The 20,936-nt window shown below is 35.2% G+C and overlaps 2 protein-coding genes across 4 annotated transcripts; both read left to right on the top strand.

Moving 5' to 3' along the window:
- The first annotated feature begins 4,143 nt into the window (after positions 1-4,143).
- LOC145597922 (E3 ubiquitin-protein ligase HAKAI homolog) lies at positions 4,144-8,860 on the top strand. Its single transcript, XM_081654195.1, has 4 exons — positions 4,144-4,299; positions 4,598-4,874; positions 5,749-5,807; positions 7,664-8,860. Exons 2-4 carry the CDS (start codon positions 4,620-4,622, stop codon positions 8,673-8,675), a joined length of 1,326 nt encoding a protein of 441 aa, XP_081510321.1. The 5' UTR covers positions 4,144-4,299; positions 4,598-4,619; the 3' UTR covers positions 8,676-8,860.
- A 2,947-nt stretch (positions 8,861-11,807) lies between these two features.
- Positions 11,808-20,718, top strand: LOC145596598 (uncharacterized). Of its 3 annotated transcripts, none has more exons than XM_081652793.1 (15): positions 11,808-12,043; positions 12,680-12,767; positions 12,856-13,085; positions 13,759-13,933; positions 14,854-14,937; positions 15,444-15,685; positions 15,779-15,995; positions 16,227-16,306; positions 17,038-17,122; positions 17,237-17,368; positions 17,475-17,588; positions 17,679-17,726; positions 18,042-18,126; positions 18,617-18,673; positions 20,577-20,718. In XM_081652793.1, the coding sequence occupies exons 3-15, from the start codon at positions 12,859-12,861 to the stop codon at positions 20,657-20,659; spliced, it is 1,629 nt and encodes a 542-aa protein (XP_081508919.1). In that variant the 5' UTR covers positions 11,808-12,043; positions 12,680-12,767; positions 12,856-12,858; the 3' UTR covers positions 20,660-20,718. The 3 variants fall into 3 exon arrangements, with proteins under 3 accessions (XP_081508919.1, XP_081508918.1, XP_081508916.1); XM_081652792.1 differs by lacking the exon at positions 20,577-20,718 and adding an exon at positions 19,539-20,014 and having other exon boundaries at positions 11,809-12,043; positions 12,680-12,758; XM_081652790.1 differs by lacking the exon at positions 20,577-20,718 and adding an exon at positions 19,539-20,014 and having other exon boundaries at positions 11,810-12,043.
- The last annotated feature ends 218 nt before the right edge of the window (positions 20,719-20,936 follow it).

Raw genomic sequence — 20,936 nt, 5'->3', positions numbered from 1 at the left:
CATGTATTTTGGTCTCAGCAAGCTAAATCATAAATGAAATTTTAAAAGCGCATTTGCTTGTTTTGAATTTTTATTATTGTTCCATTTTGTTGAATATGGGTTAATACTACCTCCGTTTATTATTATGTGCAACTTTTACTATTTTTGTTCGTTTGCTATTATGTGCAACTTTCTATTTTATTTCTATTTTTAGTACTTAAAAAACAATGATTTTACGATTTTACCCTTACTTATGAAATCTGATTTTTTTAATTTTACAAATTCCCTCTTACTTTTTCTGATTTCCCACCCAAAATGCAAGTGGGGGGGGACCTACTTTCTCTCTCCTCCCACTTTAATTACTCACCCACTTACTTCCTTAATCTTTGCCCTTCAAATTTTGCCTAGGTATCCGTAAAGTGCTTCAAAGTTGCACTTAATAATAAACGGAGGTAGTACATTTTTTGCAAAGGAAAAAAAGTCAAAGTATAACGGAAGGGAATATGAGTCAAAGTATACCAATGGAGGTCAAAGTAGCATATACATAGTATATCTCAATAATGAGTCAAAGTATAACAATCAAGTACTTCGTATTAATTAATGATAATAATTGGAGAGATAAATATCAAGTTTGACTGTTTGACCACTCCCCCCTATTCAAAATTAACCAAAGATACTTTGTATGAGAGTAATGATTTTTTTTTTTTTGACAGCAGAGAAAAAGGAGACTAGCTCCCAACAGACTCAGGACTACTAAAGGCGTACAGATAAGGATTAGGAGAGAGTTTAACTCTCTTAACAGAACTAATACAAGGATTTAACCGAGGGATGGGGGTACAATCATCAAAACATGTTGAACAATGCAAATGTGAGGGTTCCAGGCCGAAGACTTGCTCCTTTGCGCTTCTTGGACCTGCAATGCCAGTACCTGAAAAAGAATTTACCTTTCCTATTCTTCATTCTTGACTTATGAGGCCTTCCATACTTCCTATTTATGGCGGAGAAAACGAAAGTAGAGTGTGTGAGTGTGGGAATGACTTGTACTACATCGGATTCAAAAGCCCTGGGGTCATCTTCATTTGAGCCTACGGATTCCACTTCCACAAGGTTAGTGGGGGTAAAACCTTCCGCTGGCTCATCACTCCCATCCTTTGTACTCAAGTCCGTGTTCTGGTTAGGGCTGGACTTACCAGGCCTAAAATCATAGTTGACCACTCTTAGGCCAGGGGGAGACATGACCTTTTCTTTTTGTTGTTTTTTGTCGTTGCTCCTCTTACCCGGGCGCATCAATTTAGATGGCATCCACAAAGCATAAGGACCTTGTGGGTCACTAGGCTTGTGATTTTCAAGATGCCTTTCATGAGTAGTCTTGTCCTTCATTTGTACAGTCATCCATGAGTCAACAGATTTGTTTAAGAAATTCAGGGTCTTCCCTTGTTTGAGTTGCGAGTAAGCCAAGGTGGATAGTTTAAGGGATTGGTTTCTTTTCTGTCTGTTGGAGAAGTAGTGAAAGTTCTCACGATCCTTTTCCTTTGAGTGTCTTGCTTCTTGATTCGTTGCAGAGCGGGAATATGTTCCTTCCTTATCTTCCAAAGGGGCATAGGAGTTGTGGATTGGAATAGTGCTTTCTACTTCCATTTTACTAGCCTGATTTGAGATGGGTAGACAGCTAGTAACACCGCTTTGAACCTCAGTATGAGATGATGATGATGGTTCTCACATAGGGCTAACATGGGGTTCCATGGCCTTCCCCTTTTTAGCATGAGAACATTGAGTGAGGACAGACGTCTCGACACCCCTCTTACCATTGAGTTTTCTAGCTTGACCACATAGTCCCTTCAACCTCTCCAACTCACGGAGAATATCCTTATTATTTGGCTCTATCTTGACTGCCTTGTCAAGATCTTCATACGCCTCTTCCAATTGGGAAAGTCTAATCTTTGCTAAGGCCCTTCTATAAAGAGCTTTAGCATTGTTACCATCGAACTTTAAGACTAAGGAGCAAAGCTCCTTAGTTTGATTATAGTCATTGACCTTAAGGGCACAAGCGGCAAGATTCAATTCCAAAACAATTGCTAAATTCCAGAGCATGACACTATCATCCACATTACTTGGCAAACCAAAACAAAGAAATTTTAGGCCTCTATCGTACTTGGCACCGGCAGAAACAACCTCACCATTCTTAAAACATACATTACCTTCATCCTTCAACCGTTTAGCTTGAATATAGATATTGCGGGAACAATTATTAAGAGCAAAATTAACAATAGTATCATCATAGTCATCATTCAGATGCATGACCATAAGAGCATCGATTAAAGGTTTGCAATCCATAGCTATTGACTGAAATTAAGAAACTAAGAAGAAAAAGATGAACACAATGAAAACGATGAAAACGAGGGAATCATGTTTGAGTACCGACGGAGTGTCATGAACGCCAGAACTCAGGTGGCTAGCGCAGGGGCTCGACACCACGAAGTCGCCGCCGGTAGTGTTCCAGCAGACCGCAGCCGGTTCTCCACCCTAGAGAAACGAAGGATGGCAGGGGGCGTTGGCTCAATAAACAGCCTCCGATGATCCTTGGCGAGCTTGAAAGGGGGAGGGGGTTCGCCGGCGATCGAGGAGCAAGCCAAACCTCTCTGATCGCCGGCGATCCGTCGGAAAACCAAGCTTTGTGAAGAGTGGTTTTAAGAAAAACAGGGGGAGCTTAGATGGTTTTTTGGGGGAATATTGTTAGCGCGTGAGGCGCGTAGCAACAAGACAACGAGCTGTATGAGAGTAATGATAATATATACTCCGTATTGATTATAATGCGGAGGATCAAAAGGACATCATAATGTTATTCAACAAAAAACTCATAACAAAAGAAATCTCTACTTTCTTCCTAAAATCGTTATGTTTATTTTAGAATCATCTCTCGTGGCCCCTTTTTACCAAATTGGGCCATTGTAACCAGCTAGAGCTTGATCTATTCTGCTTAATTTCAGTTCAGTTCAGTTCAATTCAGCTCCAATCAGTTTATTTGAGTTCAGCTCTTAATTTCCTTCTCTCATAAACAATTCAGTTCAGCTCAGTTAATTTCAGTTCAATTCAGCTCCAATCAGTTCAGTTCAGTTCAGTTCAACTTAGTTTAGAGAATTAGGATAGGCCTCAAATGACCATCAAACTAAGGGACAATTTCAACTTAACAATCTTTAAGAATTTCCAAAACTAGAATAATAATATATCATTTTTTAATATTTCATTTGGACCATTATTCAAAATAAGGTAAGGGTGTTGGTTTTGGACTGAGTTTAGTATTTTATCCATATCTTAAGGTTTAGAAATGATATTGACCTGATTCTAATTAGGTTGGAAAGTAGACTTCTATATCTCTTTCCAATAATATATTATTTGTCTTAACCCGAGTTCAGAATCAAAAGTTATGATTAAAACAGAAAACGTTTCCCCCCTAGAATTTTGAAAAAATTAGGTGTTTCTGCGTTTGGCCTCCACCAAAAAAAGAAAATAACTTTAACTCCGACGATGAGTCTGATAACCTTGCCCTCGGTTGTTAGTGGTTTGTTGAGAGGAAATAATGTTAGATTGAGTCAGAGGGAAGAAAAATATGGAATACAGGTCCGGATATGTTTGTCCATTTACATTCAAATGCAGGCGTTACTTAATAAAATGAGGGCGTCGATTAACTTGTCGCAAAAAAACTACTCCCTCCGTCCCTAAATTACATTCCTCCTTTCTATTTTTGGTATTCCAAAATTACATTCCTCCTTTCTATTTTTGGTAAGTTTTTTAGTAAATCAACTCTCTTTTTCTGTTTTACATTTAATGCTTTCTCACTCATCCTTACCTAATCTCACTCATAATCTTTGTGCCAAATTACAATGAATATGATTGGTTAAAAATTTTCAATTAGGAGCATGTGATTGGTCCTTTTTTTTTTTGCAAAGGATTGATGACATGTCATGAGTAATAACTAATCTATCTTTGTACTTCCCATTGCATTATCTAATTATTGTTATTTGTCTTATTCTTCCCTCCTTAATTCCCGTGTAAATTTCCAAACAAGAATGTAATTTAGGGACGGAGGGAGTATATTTTTTATTTTTTATTTTTTTTCTAAGGAAAAAAATATTTCGAAGTGACAATACTTCATAACATTATAGAAGGCGCGTTTATTCCTCAGAGAAAAGTAGCAAAAGGAAAATCGTTGACGCCTCCACCACTCCAAACACTCATCCTCCGTCGCTGCCGGCGGTCGGAGTCGGTGACGTCGGCGCCACCACTCTCCCTCCTCCCGGAAACCTCTTCACCACTTTCTAGGTCAGTTAATCTCTTCTTCTCTTCCTCATTTGATCGAATTCAGGTTAAGAGATTTCCAATTTTTCATTACAGTTGTTAATTATGTACTTGAATTTTTGTTTTGATTTGATTTGATTCTTTTGTTCATTGATTACGGGACTTTTGTGTTGATTTGGAAGAATTTAGGGTTGATTTTTGAGAAATAGGGGATAATTTCGCTACAATTCGACTGAAATTTTGCCGATTAGGGTTTTCAATTTTTCTATGTTTCGTTGTTTGTTGTAATTGAATTTAAGTGTATAGTTTTTGTTTAATGTAGGTGTGAATTTGTTGATGTGAAGATGCTTCAAATTCGTCTAAATAAAGGTTCGTCACTAGAAGGTAGCACTGGAACTAAGTTGTTGCCTGGGGAGTCTGTGAATGTCGCATGCCCTGATCACCTTGTTCTTGCTGACCTTCCTGTTGCCAAGGGTCTAGGTTCAGCTACGTCTGCTTCGTTTGTGAAGATTGTGGGCCGTCGTTCTCGACGACAGCTTGCTGAGCGAGTCCACTTTTGTGTTCGTTGTGATTTCCCTATTGCGATTTATGGCCGCTTGGTACACTCTTTGCTCATTGTTTTGTTATAAGTTTATTGAAAACTATCGGAAATGTCGTATGGTTCTATGTTTACTCTGCTCAATAATGGTGATTACTGAGTTCTTAGATGAGATTTTGAGTTATTTTTATGAAATATATACTGACCCAGTGGCATCCGGTTGGGTGAAGAATTGGTTTATAGAAGAAATTGTTGTATCTTTATGTCTATTATTAAGAGTTTTCAGCTTGCTTTGTTGTTTCACTGTCTGTGCTGAGGGATTGATTTTTTGAGCTTGCACAGTCTGATACCCATGTAAAGGCTGTATTTTAGACCCTTCTTGTTTTGCCTTATTACTTAGGTAACAAATGTACGCACCGTTTGTGATGTTCAGGGCTGAGTGGGTTGCTGGTGGTTTACGATGTTTCCTTTTGTTGTCAGGGCTCAAAATGGACCAATTAGGGCAATTACTTAATGAATTTTAGTAGATTCTTTCGTGGGGAGATTGTTTGTTCAGTAACCATCGATTATTTATTGTGTGCAGCATAGCTTTAAATTTTATATCAGGGAGCCGATACTGTTGTTGTGTGTTAAAGGTCCATGTTGAGTGATAATTGATAAGGCATAGAAAGGTTGTAAAGAGGTATTCTCTCAAAGTATGTTTTACAAGCATTTGTTAGAATTATTTAATTTATATTTTACACTATGGTTGAAGGACTAAAATGTAAATAGACTTGGGTCAACTGCAATGTGAAAATAGCCATGTAGTAAGTGTTTGACTTGAAAGCTCTTTTTGGTGATTATTGCTCAAATTGCACCATGCTATTTTCTACTTACTATCCTGTTCTGTGTTTTCGGATTTATAATGGTTATGATACTTTTGTGGTTTTTTGCAGAGTCCATGCGAGCATGCCTTCTGTCTCGATTGTGCTAGGAGTGACTCAATTTGCTATCTGTAAGTGCTTATAGCTTTTGAATTACTGGTTGGCTTTTATGATGGATCATGTATATGTTTTTTGTGTGCTGAATGATATGATCACTCATCACTCCATACACTTCATAATCATGAATTATAGTTCACTTACAGATGGGCGAGATGGCTTGTGGTTTTCATCATACTTTAGTTGATGATGAGGAAATGCCCTTGTCTTTAAATGTAAGAATGTAGGGATTAGTGGAGCTAGTTGCATAAAGTGTAGACAACATTAACCTTATATGTAACACTGAATCACTGATGCCATTCAATTATAATATTTGATTATTTTCCAAGCTAATGACTTGTTCCATATGTTAAAATGTAGTGCATTCTTCTAGTTTGATAGGTGGTAGTAAAGTTGCGTGTGGCTTTCCCAAATTTTGCATTTTCAGTGTGAAAGTGGAGAATTCTAACATTTCTAGACTTTTTGCCAACTGCCAAGAGCATGAACATATTTAAAAGATATATATTGCATCTTCGAGTTGTCTAAGGTGGGATACTTGTGTGGAACTTTGGAGTATTTGCACTTCAGGAAATTTATCTTTATCTTTTGGAGAAATCTTGACCCTTGTGAAACATTGCTGGGAATGGGGTGTTTGCAACTCAGTCTCAGAGTAGTAACTAGTAAGTAATATTTCAGAGAAGTAGATTGGAACTTTTTGACCTGACAGGTCCATGCACATACCAGGATTTGAAATATTGTGAGTATTACTCAGTCTCAGAGTAAACGTAGCACACATAGCTGTCTTTTGAAATTTTTTATTTCGCCTCAGGTGCCTGTGTTGGATACTTGGTTATTTAATGCTCCTAAAATGGGTATGGACATCTGACAATTTTTTTGGAGCAAAATACATGCGACGTATTCATATAAAAGGCTGAGTCAAAACCTATAGTCCTAGAAATGTTTCCGTATATTGCAGTCATTTGAGTCTCCGAGAGTAGTAGTTTAGAGATAAGAATATTAATGAGTAAATGAGGATGATGAATAGTGTGTAAAAGTGAAGAATTGTAAAGAGTGGCTCCTTGGAGTCTTGCTGAGCTTTAATCTCCCCATTTTTGTAAAGGCTTCATGTCTTATCTGCTGGATACTTGGTTATGTTATGCTCATGACATGGGTATGGACATTTGGCCCTTTTTATGGACCAAAAACCATGCAACATTCTCATATAATAAAGATCTGTTTAAGTTAGAATTTGAGAAAAATGATTGAAGCCTTGCTAATAATTTCATTTTCTTACAAATTATTTACTCTAACAGGGCTTTATACTCCCTGCCTTATTATCACTTATTTCCGGTCTAACAAACTCATACTTCGTATACGGTTAGCTCATGAGTCATGGCGAATAGGTTCAGATAAGATCACTAGATCAGGTTCAAGGTTTATAGGTTTAGACAAGATAAGGCTTATAGGTTCGGTCAAGATAAGTTCAGGTTTAATAAGTTCATTAAGATAAGTTTAGTTATGAATATAATTTCAGGGCTAATTAGTTCGGATAAGAATTGTGAAATTCAGGTGAAAAAATTGCTACTTAAATGGTCAATTGGGTCTATATATCATCTTTTTAAATTATTAGCAGTTGTATATTGATTCTCTTTTTTTCAGTAAACAATGTATGTATAGTCTTGATGGATTTTTCTAGGTAGCTCTGTTTGTTCCTATGAGGTCATAGAAAGCATTATAGGACAAACTTGATAGAGAAGTAGAAGTTCTTATGTACTCTTGGAGTATAGTCTTCTGGTAGTGCCAATTTGTGCTCATTTTGAAACATATGGTATAAGGAAGGGCTCTGAGATAGGGACAGAGCAATATATACTGAACAATTTGTTTGTTACAGATGTGATGAACGAATCCAGAAGATCCAAACAATCAAAATGATGGAGGGTATCTTCATTTGTGCCGCTCCTCATTGCCTCAAGTCATTCCTGAAAAAGTCTGATTTTGAGTCTCACATACATGAAAACCATGCCGACTTGCTTCAGCCTAATATGAAAAGAGAAGAGATGAGCGAACCAGAGGGATCAAACTCTAAACCCTCTTCAACTTTAGATACAACACTTCGAGGTCCACCAAGGCCTGGTTTCCCTCCTAGTGCAAATCATCAGGTGAATGATCGTGAGGATAAAGCCCGCCGCCAGCAACCTAGAGACCAGCCTCCTCTTAGACCACTTATGCAGCCAAAGCCACCCCAGTTCTACGGACAAGCCCATCCTTCTGACCCTCAATCCGACAACCGCCCCATGGGCTTTGATGGGTCAGGCCAACCTCGGATGCAACAGCAGAATGGTGATTCACAGGGTGGAACACAGGATTTTGGCCAGTTTTCTGACAAGCAGCAACAAGGAATTCTGCCTGATCCTCATCGTGAGTACTCAATGATGTACCCCCAACAGCCACCTAATTTCGCAATGCCAGTTAATGCAAACCCAATGATGATGGGCCCACCTCCATTTGGCTTTCCTCCTTTCCCATCTGATGCAGCACCACCCTTTTATAGCACTCCAGGTTCCTATGAGGTAGCCCGATCAGACTCCACTGGGGAAGGTGGATCTGAGCAAGGGTCGGTATTGGGTTTTGCTCCAGGACCTGGGCCTGGTAATTTCCAAGAAAATTATCCCCGTCCTTGGAATGGGGGCCCTGCTAATGTTCCTTTTGAAAATGTCCAAGGTGGGCAAGGTTTGTTGTCAGCACCGCAAGGCATGCCACCACCTCCACCTCCACCAGGGCCACCACCTCCTCACTTGGTGCAACATAAACATGGGTACTTTTCAGGTGAGATGAGTAATGATGGAAAGAACTACGGTTGGCAATCAGAGAGACGTGATGGTTTTGGAGGTAGCCAGGACTAGTGCAAGTTTCCTGCTTATTATGCTGTATTATGCCCTTTTCACTTTTTTTTGGATAATGCAGTAACTTTTGCTTTTGTAGACTCATAGTATTAGTATATTCTGTTCGTTATTGGCATTTGATTTTTTGCTCCTTTGGTATATATATTACCAGTGCTTGCTAGGTATGCGGCATATGCCATGGTTCAGCCTGATGCTAGTTTTGGACAAGAAATATTAGGCTGGAAGATGTTTACAGTTCATAATAAACAGGGAGAAAATGACCCAGCCCAATTAGACGAACAATTTGCCAATAACACAAATGTGATAGACTCGTGCTCATTCAATTTCGAAACTTTTATTTTAATACTTCAGTTTATGTTGTACGAGGGGATCAAAGAAAGGCAATGCTAGTTCTGATCTTATTTTAGTTTTGATGTGACAAAATCATATAGTTTAATAGATAAAATGGAAAGTGTTCTTTACTTCACCTTTCAATATGAGATGCATAATACTGGCATACTTGCACTTAACAAGCAGACAATAGAAGAGTTGTATATGCTCAACTAATGTCAACTCATCATCATTTGATAAATTTTACTATCATAATATTGAATAATATTATAATATGATAAATTAGCTGGTTGTATAATATATGGATTTGATTTAGATTGGCCATATTATTTTGTGGGGTTTCCAATAAAAACGGACTTAATAAGAGAAATGGGTCACATGGGCTAATGTTTGAGAAAACATGTATCTGACTGACCAATTGTAGCCAAAAATGAGTCAACCCACATGTACAATATGAATGATGTTAAGAAGAATAAGCATTGTGGTCTGCCAACTGTTTGTAATATAAGGATCATTTTTCCGTTCATTATAACTCCAACCACATGAATCAGATCATATTCTAATTCAATTAGAGAGAAGGGATATGAAAATTAACAACAATGTCTGTGAAAATATGTTTCATTTTTATTCCAGTTTTGGTGTCTTGAATTGGTACCAACATGGTGGGGAATATTACAACGTTTGTAGTTCGGATTGGTCGTTCACGAAGTCAAACGATATAAAATTGGTTTATGGTAAATGAATGGAGTACGTTATTATTATGGAGCAACATGTGTTGTAGCTAGTAGTCAACAGTCAATTTCATCAAATTGTAATGTAAATACTTAAAACTAACAGAATAGTCATACGACAAATATAAATCCTTTTGGCCAAACATGTCAGTTGAATAGGCTAATCGTTAAATGCTAAACGAGCTATTTCCAAGTTTTTTTTTCCTTTGTTTTTGTGTGTGTGTGTGTTTTTTTAGTTACATGTTATTGTTCTTCTTCGGCATTATAGGAAAGAAATGTCAAATAAAAGGAATGCTACAAATATTGTCAAATAGACAAATAACAGGGATGCTACAAATGTAAAAATGTAATTGATATATTTATTCGTTAAGTTGTGTCAAAAACTTGACTTTAACACCCCTTTACACCATTACATGTTTACATGATTGTTTTATACATTTTCTTGTTGATAAGGAAATAGATATTGTGTACTAGAAGAGAGTAACAATATGCTAGGAATTATGTAATTATCAAGAGGTTTGGTAGTTGAATAATGTATAGAATGTGGGGCAAAAATGAATAAATAAAAACAAAAACTTGTATTGAACATTGAAACATATTATAATAATAAATTATTTGGAGGAGGATCTATACTTAAACCGATCTCCGATCTTTGCTACTAGGCTAATGCCTTATTGATTCTTCATTTGGTAGTTCATAGTACTAACAAACATGAAAATTGGTGAATTTATATTAATATATCAAATTTAGGCAAAAATCCAATACACCGGACTACCGGAGTATTATTAGCCAACGTTTTGTTTTCTTTTTTACTTTTAAGGGTAAAAAAATATTGTTAATTCATAATCTTGATGGAAATTGTTCATTAAGTGCAAATCAAGCAAAGCCTTAAAGTAAGTGAGATAGATAGATGATTAAATTTAAAATAAAAGTAAATAATAATTGTAAGAAAATATAATAAAAAAAGGGAAAAATAAAATAAAAAGATCCTTAGCATTTGGATGGATGCTTTTACCAAGTTGGCAGTATGACTATGTGCTAGTGTTAAGGCCAGCCAAAGAGGCCCATCACTCACTCCCTCAGAAGTTTCCTATAAATCATTTTTCTAAGGAAATCCCACATCGAATCACCTTGTAAATAGTGTTTTGTCCTAATAAATAGTCGACCAAATCTATAAATCATTACTTTAATTAATTATTTCTCTCAATCATAGAGTAAAGCATGTTCTTATTTATATGGTACGCTATTATTTTATATGGAGTAGTGCATTTAGAATTAAGAATGATGATTTTGATTTACCATGTTCAAGATAATAGTTGTGGATATAGTTTTTATTTATCCTAAAGTAACATTTAGTAGGATGGAAGGAACAAATGTTTATTTACGAGGCTAAAACGATTTATTAAAAACTACAAAATTATTAAAATGCTTCTTTTAGAGGTTTAAACTAGTCTTCTATTATACGTTAACTATAGTAATACTAACATGTCTTTAACTATTTCATTAATCATCTTTTATTCACTCTTCTTATGTGTTAATGTGTAGCATGTATACAGTACATCTAAATAGACAAGTTACACATATAAAATACACCTGGATATACATGTCTTTGAATATGTGATGCATGTATTACCGAAATCTCATAAAACATGCATTACACGGCTCATGTACGCTCATAAAATCCTTGTTATATGCATCGTAGGATATCATCACTAACTAATAGCCTCCACTGGTCCATTGTTGATAATTTATGCAATTAAACATTTTTATTCTTAGTACAATCCATTATATTTATCGAGAATAATTTTATTTACAAACAGATAAAGCCAAGACAATCAAGTAATCAACTCCCCTCGCTCTCTAATAAATTAATCATACAATAATAATTTTTTTTTTATAAAATCTATAACTTAAAGAGACAATAATCACTTTTATTGGGTGATCATTCCCAACTTTACGCATTTGTCATAAACTATAAAATATACACATACAATCATAATCTATAAATTAAATTTCCCCCCAAAAATACCAAAATAAATATAAAGTTGAAAGTAAGAAGAATAGAAGAGAAGAGAATAGGAGAGAGAAAGAAAGATCATGCGGGCAACGAGGACTCTCTAGCTATCGTGGTCATCCCTTCCGAATTCTTCGCTATTCTGATTTTTTTTTTTTTTTCTTTCATCTTCTCATTTTTCATCTTTTTTTTCCAATTTATTTTCAATTTTTATTTTCTGCAATTCAATTTTCTGAGATTTTCGCGGGCCGACGATCACCGCTATTTCTCTTCGGTCTGCGAAATTCTTCACGGTAATCATCCACATTCTTTGAATTTGATCTTTTGCCTGATTTTTTATTGTAATTTTTCAATTTTCATCAATTTAGGGTTTTTGTTATTGATATGATGATCAATTTGATGTTGCTGGATTGTTCGTCGTGTTTAATTTATTCAATTGAAAATTTCCCGGGTTGAGGCAATTTTTAATTTTTTTTTATCATGATTATATTTGATGTTCGTGTTATTGAGATTTTGATCTTGTAATGTGGTTGTTGAATGAATTTTATGGAGTTATTATTTCGATTAATTGGATTTTATTGAATACAGGAAATTAGATCAAATTGATTGAGGTTTCCTCAATTAACCCCCTTTTCGATTAATGATACTATGGAAACAATTTATTTATTTGCAATTGGCAGGAGTTTGTTGTATATTGGTATTGCATTTTGACTTACACATTAATGATTTTGTGAATTCTTTGTTTTATTCTTCCTTCTTATGAAGTTTTTAAGATTAAATTAGTTTATGGTTAAATGTAATTGCAATTGGGAAATGTTACAATGAGATAGTGAAAAGGTGTGATTTTTGGATGTTTTGAGTTAAAGTATGTTTGAATCCTGTTTAATGTTTAATACTTTATATAAATGATTTCTGTATTCATGTTGCAGGGTTATTAATATTTGAATCTGAGATATCATGCTTTGCAAAATGAGGTTGGATTGATGTTCTTCAATAGTTGCAGATGAGGTGAATTTGGTGGGTATTTTAAAGTATATTGAATCATTGATTATGCAATTTGGAAAACTCAGGAGGTCACTGAATATTTTCTTTTTCCCAAATGAAGGGTATGGATTCGGCCAAGAGTTGGTTTCATAAGTTGCAGCCACGTGATAAGTTGAGATCTACATCAAAAAAGAAGGATTCCGGGATGTTGGGAGGTAAGGAAGTGTCTGCCCCAACATCAGATGATGAAACACCGTCAAATGTTACACAACAGAGGGTTGCAGCAGCAAAGCAATATATTGAGAAACACTACAAGGAGCAAATGAAGAATTTGCAAGAAAGGAAGGAGCGGTATGCTTCGAGAAATTTAAAAATTAGTGATTATTTTGCTGATTTAGAACTTGGGAATTGGAATAATTGAATTTAAGAGAAGGTTGACTTTTAATGATTGATCAAAATCTTGATTATACCAGTGCAACTTAGTAAGCAATATAGCACCTATTGATATTTTTTTTTTTTTAAATTTATTTATTTATTTTTTTCTGAAGGAATATGGCACCCATTGCATAAATTACTATAAACATCACTGAGACGTATATTAGAGAACTAATTAATTTTCGGAAATTCTATGTGACATGAGTTAATGCATAATCACCGTGCATTTTTTTTATTTTGTTTTTTTTTTTTTTTTTTTTGTCAATTATATTTGTTTTATACTATGTTCACATATTTCATGATTCCCTGTGTTAGTTTTACTCTTCCATTTCTGATGAGGAACATGAAGTTAGTATACAACTTTTCCATTTCTGATGAGGAACATGAAGTTAGTATACAACTTTTATGTTATTCTTCCCTTGTCTCCTTATATAGATAACTAGTGTCATATATTGCCTCAGTGCATGTGATTGCATCATTGTGAGGGATGTGGTCCATGTGTGCAAAGTTGATTATGGATTCGTTTAAATTTCAATATAATTTGCTTTGAAGCTTAACTTGATTTATACCACTTGCTATATGTGACCAGTCGGAGTGTTCTAGAAAGGAAGTTGGCTGATGCTGATGTGTCTGAGGAAGATCAGAACAACTTATTAAAGTTTTTGGAGAAGAAAGAGACTGAGTACATGCGCCTCCAAAGGCATAAAATGGGTGCTGATGATTTTGAGCTGTTGACAATGATTGGAAAGGGCGCATTTGGTGAGGTATGTAATTTTCAATTTGTTTCATTTTCACAAACATTGTTTCTTTTCTCCGTTAGTATTCAGTCCCTTGCCATGAACCCTCTTTTTAAATCTGCAGTCTTCAGACCATGGCAGTGAACATTTCAGTGCAGTATACCAGTTTTTATTTTTGTATTTTGGCAACTCAATATGTACTTATGTAAACAGTAAGTTTGTTCTTATTTTTATACCAAATTGGAGCATCCTCTGCAACATCACTATAATTATAGCTCACTGCAAATTGCCTCTTCCCTTGTGCACCTCTTCCAAATGGAGGGAGTAACCCTACCTAGCTGACAAAGGCCTATAATTAAGATCAATGAAGGCTGATGTAGTTATGTTTTATTGGGTAGGCCCAGGTTAGAGATATTTAAAGCTGGTCACATAACTATAGAATAGGATAGTGTTGGTTTCCTTAAATTGGTAGGTTTAAATGAGGAAATATGGAGGATAAGGGTCTGTTAGAATGGCCTTTGAAGAGGTTACTGACATTAAGCCTTATTTCTTTCTACTTATATTCTTAGATTTTTCTCGCCCTTATCTTTGCTTACGAAAGAAGAGGTTTGGGGATACTAGTTTTTCTTTTTTTTTTTTTTGGCGGATGAAACTTTGGACATGAAAGAATCTTTTTAATCTCAGCCTTGGCCAATGTGCTAATTCGTTGACAATTAGCAAATCATTAAATTTTTCCAGAGTGTCTTATTTTATAGAGGTGCTTTGTATAGAAATTGTAGGTTTTAATTACTTTTGATGTCATTGCTGGTCTGGGACTTTAGGTCCTTATAATTTTGCAGAAGTATCTTTTGTGATTATACCCCCTTTTATTGTTTGCATTTCTGCTATTTTTGGATGAATTGTGTGCTGTCAGTGCTTAGTTAAATGGTCAAAATTATGTGGGGCAGGTCAGGATATGTAGGGAAAAGACAACAGATCATGTATATGCTATGAAAAAGCTCAAAAAGTCAGAGATGCTTCGACGAGGGCAGGTACGACTATCTCTATTTGTTTTTGTCAACCGTTATTTCTAGTTGTGCTTTTATGTTGATTTTTTGCAACTTATTGGGAAAAGGGTTTTGGTCGGAGGAAATGTTGGTATGTTCCTAGATTAATTCTTGTTTTATTGTTTGCATGTCAAGCATCCTTAAGTAAAGTACATGGATTATAATTGTTTGTTTATGTTGTTTTAGATATCTTATATTGTATGGGTGCTTAGTTATGGAAACTACGTCACTCATGATATTACTCAAACCATTCCTTATCCTATAAATCGAAATGAACTAACATTCATCTATGCGGCACAAATCAGAACATAATATTCTTTGTTAGTATACTCGAGGAAAGACTAATAGTTTTATTTTTATAATATAAAACTTATAATTAAATTTTCTGTGTATAGCACTACATTAGTTGATCAGCTGATCTGAAAAATCCTATACTCAGTATATGCCATGTTTATTTACTAATTTCATTGCCAATTGCCGTGTAATTGCAGGTTGAACATGTAAAAGCTGAAAGGAATCTTCTTGCAGAAGTTGACAGCAATTGCATTGTTAAGCTTTATTGTTCTTTTCAAGATGAAGAATACTTGTATCTCATTATGGAGTATCTTCCTGGTGGTGATATGATGACTTTACTCATGAGGAAGGATACATTGACAGAGGATGAGGCACGATTTTATGTTGCAGAGACTGTTTTGGCCATTGAATCTATCCACAAACATAATTACATTCATAGGTTTGTGATTGACATTTTTATTTGGCTATATTGACTGCTGTAATGATATTGCATGGCGCACATCTGATTAACCTGTAAGTACAACTTTGGCAGAGACATTAAACCTGATAACTTGCTGCTTGATAAATTTGGGCACTTGAGACTGTCAGACTTTGGACTTTGTAAACCATTAGACTGCAGTACCCTTGAAGAAAAGGATTTTGAAGTCCAGAGTGGAAACGGGAATTCATCAACTGATGATGGCTCTACAAAGCCCAGACGTACACAGCAGGAACAGCTTCAACATTGGCAGAAGAATCGGCGGATGCTTGTATGTTCATATTTTTTTGCTGGAAGATATTGTATTAACTGTGTTTGAAGCATTATCTCCTTGGAGTGTGCAGCTTGAAATAACTTAGTTAGCGCTTCATAATTTTCCTTTCTGTACTAATATTATGTATGCACTCTTTGTTAGCTCTATTTTTATGTAATATGTGAAAAGTTTTGGGCCTTTTATGCTTTTTTCTCTATCTTATGATGCTGATTCACTGGTGATATGCAGGCTTATTCTACAGTTGGTACACCAGATTATATAGCTCCAGAAGTTCTATTGAAGAAGGGTTATGCAATGGAATGTGATTGGTGAGTAATATAAGTACTTCTTTTGTTGGCAACTTAAGGAAACGAATCCGAAGTCTGGTGATGCTAAATACTTTACTTCCTAAATCTGGATTATTCTGTGTAAATAGGATAAAAACATTCCATTTTTAAGTTTTGGTTGTTGGCTTAATAATTGCTATTACTATCTCCATGATCTGATAAAAAATAATTATTAAAAAAACCCACTGCATCCTTCAGAGGGGAAAAGTTGTTAAAGTTGTTAATTCCGAGTAGGATACTTGAAAATGTCTAAAAGTAAGAACATTTTAATATGGACACACATTACGTGCTATATATGCTGAGGAATTAAGATTTTTGAAACTTAGTCGTACTTGAAATGTGGGAGCTCACTAAGTGAAGTCAGTCTTGCCACAATTTAGAGGTTACGAATTATGAGCTTAGTAAGGTGGTAAGTTACAAATTGGGGATTAAGATCAATTTGAAACTCTTCTGATGGTTGAACTGGACATTTGTTTTCCATACCAAATACTTTTTTAAGTAATTTATACATTTGAATCACTTCAATTTGGCTTATATGGTTAACTGCAATACATGTAACGTGTTTGGCCGCTTATTTATTATTTTACATAGATATGATCTCCTGCCTTTGTTTTTTGGTAACTTGTAATAAAGGTCTGTGTATTTCATTCACAGTTGATTGTGCCTTTATAACAGTTGTTGCCTTCTGAAAATGTATGCTTGTTGATATACAGGTGGTCACTCGGGGCAATAATGTTTGAAATGCTTGTTGGATATCCACCTTTTTACTCAGATGATCCCATGACAACATGTAGGAAGGTAATTTTTTTTCTTCCCTATTCAGTCACCAATGCTGATATAACCGTTGTAAACCGATGGAGTAATAGATTGATTATGCAAGAAGTGGTTTATAGGTCTTTCCTCGTTTTGCAGATAGTAAACTGGAGAACTCATTTAAAGTTCCCTGAGGAAGCAAAAATATCTCCAGAAGCTAAAGATCTCATTGGTAAACTGTTGTGTAATGTTAATCAGAGACTTGGGTCAAATGGTGCTAATGAAATAAAGGTGTTGTATGGTCTGTCCTATTCTTGGTTCTGTAGGAGATCTATACAGATCTTTTTAATAAGAAGCTTATCCTTTTCTTCTATATCTCTATAAATTATAATGTTAGGTTCATCCATGGTTCGATGGCATTGATTGGGGAAGAATATACCAAATGGAAGCTGCTTTCCTCCCTGAAGTCAATGATGAGTTAGACACACAGAATTTTGAGAAGTTTGATGAGGTGCTCTCACCTCTTTGTAGTGATACTGAAACTCTACAACTCTTTTGCATTTATAGATTGATATACTTACAGTTTTTGTGGTATATGCAGGCTGACTTTTCATCCCAATCCACATCAAAGCAAGGTCCATGGAGAAAGGTAATTTGCTGTACTTTTAGTCTTCTTATTTGTTTTGGTATTTTTGGTGTCATAATAATACTTCATGCAGTAAATGATTATTTTCTTGCTCTGTATCTCTGGTTGTAAACATATTAACTTACTTTACTAAACAGGGGAAGCTCTTAAATTACAAATATTTCATTTTCTGCTTCATCGATTAATCTGTTTTCTCATATTTCTTTCTTTTTTCTCTATCTCTGCATTATCATAGTATATGCTCTCTGTTTCCTTCTTTGTCCTGGTATTTCTGTTTCTTATCTTAATTTTTCTCTTGTTATAATGGCCTTTCTACAGATGCTTTCATCCAAGGACCTAAACTTTGTGGGCTACACTTACAAGAACTTTGAAATTGTGAATGATTATCAAGTTCCAGGCATTGGTATTCTTGCTCTTGCTCTTGCTCTTCTCTTAAGTTTTTTTTTTTTTTAACAGTTTTGTCAATGTCTAGAATCATGTTTTGTATTAGAAAATGAATGGCTGAGATTGTATAAATCTGATTATACTTCTGTAAAAGGGATCTATTGAGTTTTAAAGTTCCATCAACACTTATTAACATAAACTCATAAACTCGTCACTGTCCCAGAGTAAAAAATCCTGTTTCTCTGTGACTCTTCTAGTGGCTTTTCATGCATAGCAGGATATTTGAATTTGAATAACAGTATAATAGAACAATATTAATTGGGGAAAAAAATGTTGTTGAAGTTGTAGGGTAGTGGGTTAGTTTCATCTGATTCTTGTATCGTTATTTGTCAACGTTTGTATCATTGTCACCTTCATTGGGTCTTTTTCTGAGGCTTCTCTATCACAATACATTATTTTATTGCCTTGTCTAATACTCTTGACCTTGATATTCTTGTGGCTACTTGCAGCTGAATTGAAGAAGAAAGACAACAAGCCTAAGAGGCCGTCAATCAAGTCACTCTTTGGTAAGTCTGTACCTCTGGGGTTCTTGTTTTGAGTTTGTATGTCATTTATTCCTATCTGCATTTTGTGTCATCTAGTTCCCTGCGATCTTTTCTGAGAAGCCTAGATATTGTGAAACCTCCATTGAAGTTTCGTAAAAATGTTGCTTTACTGCTAACCAATATACTTGGAAGAGCTTGTAGACTTGGTTTCTCTTCATTGGGTGTTGTTTCAGCAGATTCCTTCACATAGTATTCCTTGCTCAAACCTCACATTTTTTCCTCTTTTCTCCTCCCATTTTAATGTCGCTTTTTATGTGACTTATGTTAAGCTTTAGTTGCAATTGCATATCACCATGATTGGTTGCATATGAAAGTTTAGCAAGATTGTTTTGTTTCTTTCAACTGCTCACGGCTGTGTGCTCCCACCATTATGCTTGCAGTCCTAAGGAGAAAATATATAATACTACTAGTATACCATCTTTTTCATTTTGATAGCCCTCCCATAAATATTCTCATTCCTTTGGTTACATGGATGCCTGTACTGTTTGAATATATCGATTTTAAAAGAGTTGAAGTTGATGAATACTCTATTCTTGGACAAACCTTACACTTATGCTTCTTTCTATCAGTTGATAATTGAAGTGAGACATTAAAAGCAAAAGGAATTGTTTAATCCGATGGTAGAAGGGATAAAATTGATTTGGTCATTTTTATGGATTTTTTTCTTTCCCATATGAGACGGCTGTATAGAGGTTCATCTGTCTCAAATCTTATTGGTTGGAGTTATTTGATCATTCACCAAATAGGTTTGGTTGGAGTTATTTAATCATTTACCAATAGGTGACTAGTCCGGGTTTTTTTTTCACTTGTTGCTTCTTTGTGCCAGAGGACGAGTCATCAGATTCATCAGAAGCAGCAACCAGTGGCGATCAATCTGTTAATGGGAGTTTTTTGAATCTCTTGCCTCCTCAATTAGAAGTGTCCCCAGTTCAAACCGATACTCCCCCATCAAAGTTTTCCTAAATACTTGAAGCATTAGGTAACCAAGGAATATCTGACCTATGATAGATCTGGTCAGTCTATACTCTATAATTATCCTTGTTTCATTAAGTACATTTGAAAGCATAGGAGAATCTTATCACTAGCTAATTTTCGATCTCGCTCCTGATTCCATTTTCATTACTGTAAAATTTCCCCCCAAAGTAACCCAACTAAACTGTAAAGTGAATACTATTTGTTGATTACTGATGCCCCATTCTTTTTGTTCCAACCTTTGTACTGTATAACCTGTATCTTGTACAAATGTATTGCTTGTGTTAAGCATTTGGGTTTCCCTTGGTTAATGAGAGATAAATTTCTGTAGTTTTCCGATTCATTTCCCCAATGTTCAGCTCAGATGTGCGACCTATACTATTGCAGTAAGGTTCATGTTTCCTGCTACTACGCAAGGAATTGTTCGTCACTAAACTTAACATTCACTAGTTTCTTGATTCGAAGTCTTGAATAGGATATAACCATAAAGGCCAAAGGAATGCGGCATATAATATACAGTTCGGAAACTGTGGATTTTACAGTTGTTCCGATCACATGACCAGAAGTTTTATTAGACTACTCCGTATTTCCCTTAAAGAAATGATAGTTTGTACTTGTCTTATCATAATTTATTTGTCACAGGCATCCGTCTCCAAATTAAGGTAGTTTAACTCTTCCCACACCTCCATTTGAGTGGAGTTTCACCCTATCACCCATTTTTTCTTTCTGAAAAAGTAAAAAACCATCCTAATATTTAGATAACCCTAATGGTGTTATGCACCTAATCTAATCCATTTTTAGAGATAAGTGTATAGATTGTATACAACTATGCTCCCCTTCATATAAGTGGGGTGCTTTAGGAATATAACCACAATCTACTTGTTGTTTGTAGAAAATATGACGAGTTTCCGATCTCAAAATAGTACGTGTATATATGATCTTGAGACGGATGGCGGATCGGGACATTCACGGTGAAATTATTGCATAAAGATCAGCATTTGTGCTACCTTGAAAACTTTGAACTCATGTACACACAATTTTAACACAAAATCATTGATTATGAATATTTATTAGTATTGTTTATTTACTTGTATTAGTAAATTGTAAACCCCTTGTTTTTAACCTCAAAAATGATCCCCTTTAGATTAATTTGACTGGATAATCAATTATCTAAATCGTGTTGCACAATAATTTTCACACTGAATTGGTAATTTTGTAATTAGCTGGAATACAATAATGGACGACAAATGTG

The sequence above is a fragment of the Chenopodium album genome, chromosome 20 (assembly GCF_948465745.1).
Source record: "Chenopodium album chromosome 20, dcCheAlbu1.1, whole genome shotgun sequence".
NCBI lineage: Eukaryota > Viridiplantae > Streptophyta > Magnoliopsida > Caryophyllales > Amaranthaceae > Chenopodium > Chenopodium album.
Note: the sequence above shows the minus strand (reverse complement) of the source record. Positions and strands in the feature narration are given on the sequence as shown.

Bases quoted from the DNA above. Each gene is read 5' to 3' on its own strand.
- LOC145597922 (XM_081654195.1), top strand. From the start codon at position 4,620: ATGCTTCAAATTCGTCTAAATAAAGGTTCGTCACTAGAAGGTAGCACT. The intron at 4,875-5,748 runs GTACACTCTTTG...GGTTTTTTGCAG, and splicing joins TTGCGATTTATGGCCGCTTG to AGTCCATGCGAGCATGCCTT. The intron at 5,808-7,663 runs GTAAGTGCTTAT...TGTTTGTTACAG, and splicing joins AGTGACTCAATTTGCTATCT to ATGTGATGAACGAATCCAGA.
- LOC145596598 (XM_081652792.1), top strand. From the start codon at position 12,859: ATGGATTCGGCCAAGAGTTGGTTTCATAAGTTGCAGCCACGTGATAAG. The intron at 17,123-17,236 runs GTAATTTTTTTT...CTCGTTTTGCAG, and splicing joins CCATGACAACATGTAGGAAG to ATAGTAAACTGGAGAACTCA. The intron at 17,369-17,474 runs GTGTTGTATGGT...TTATAATGTTAG, and splicing joins ATGGTGCTAATGAAATAAAG to GTTCATCCATGGTTCGATGG.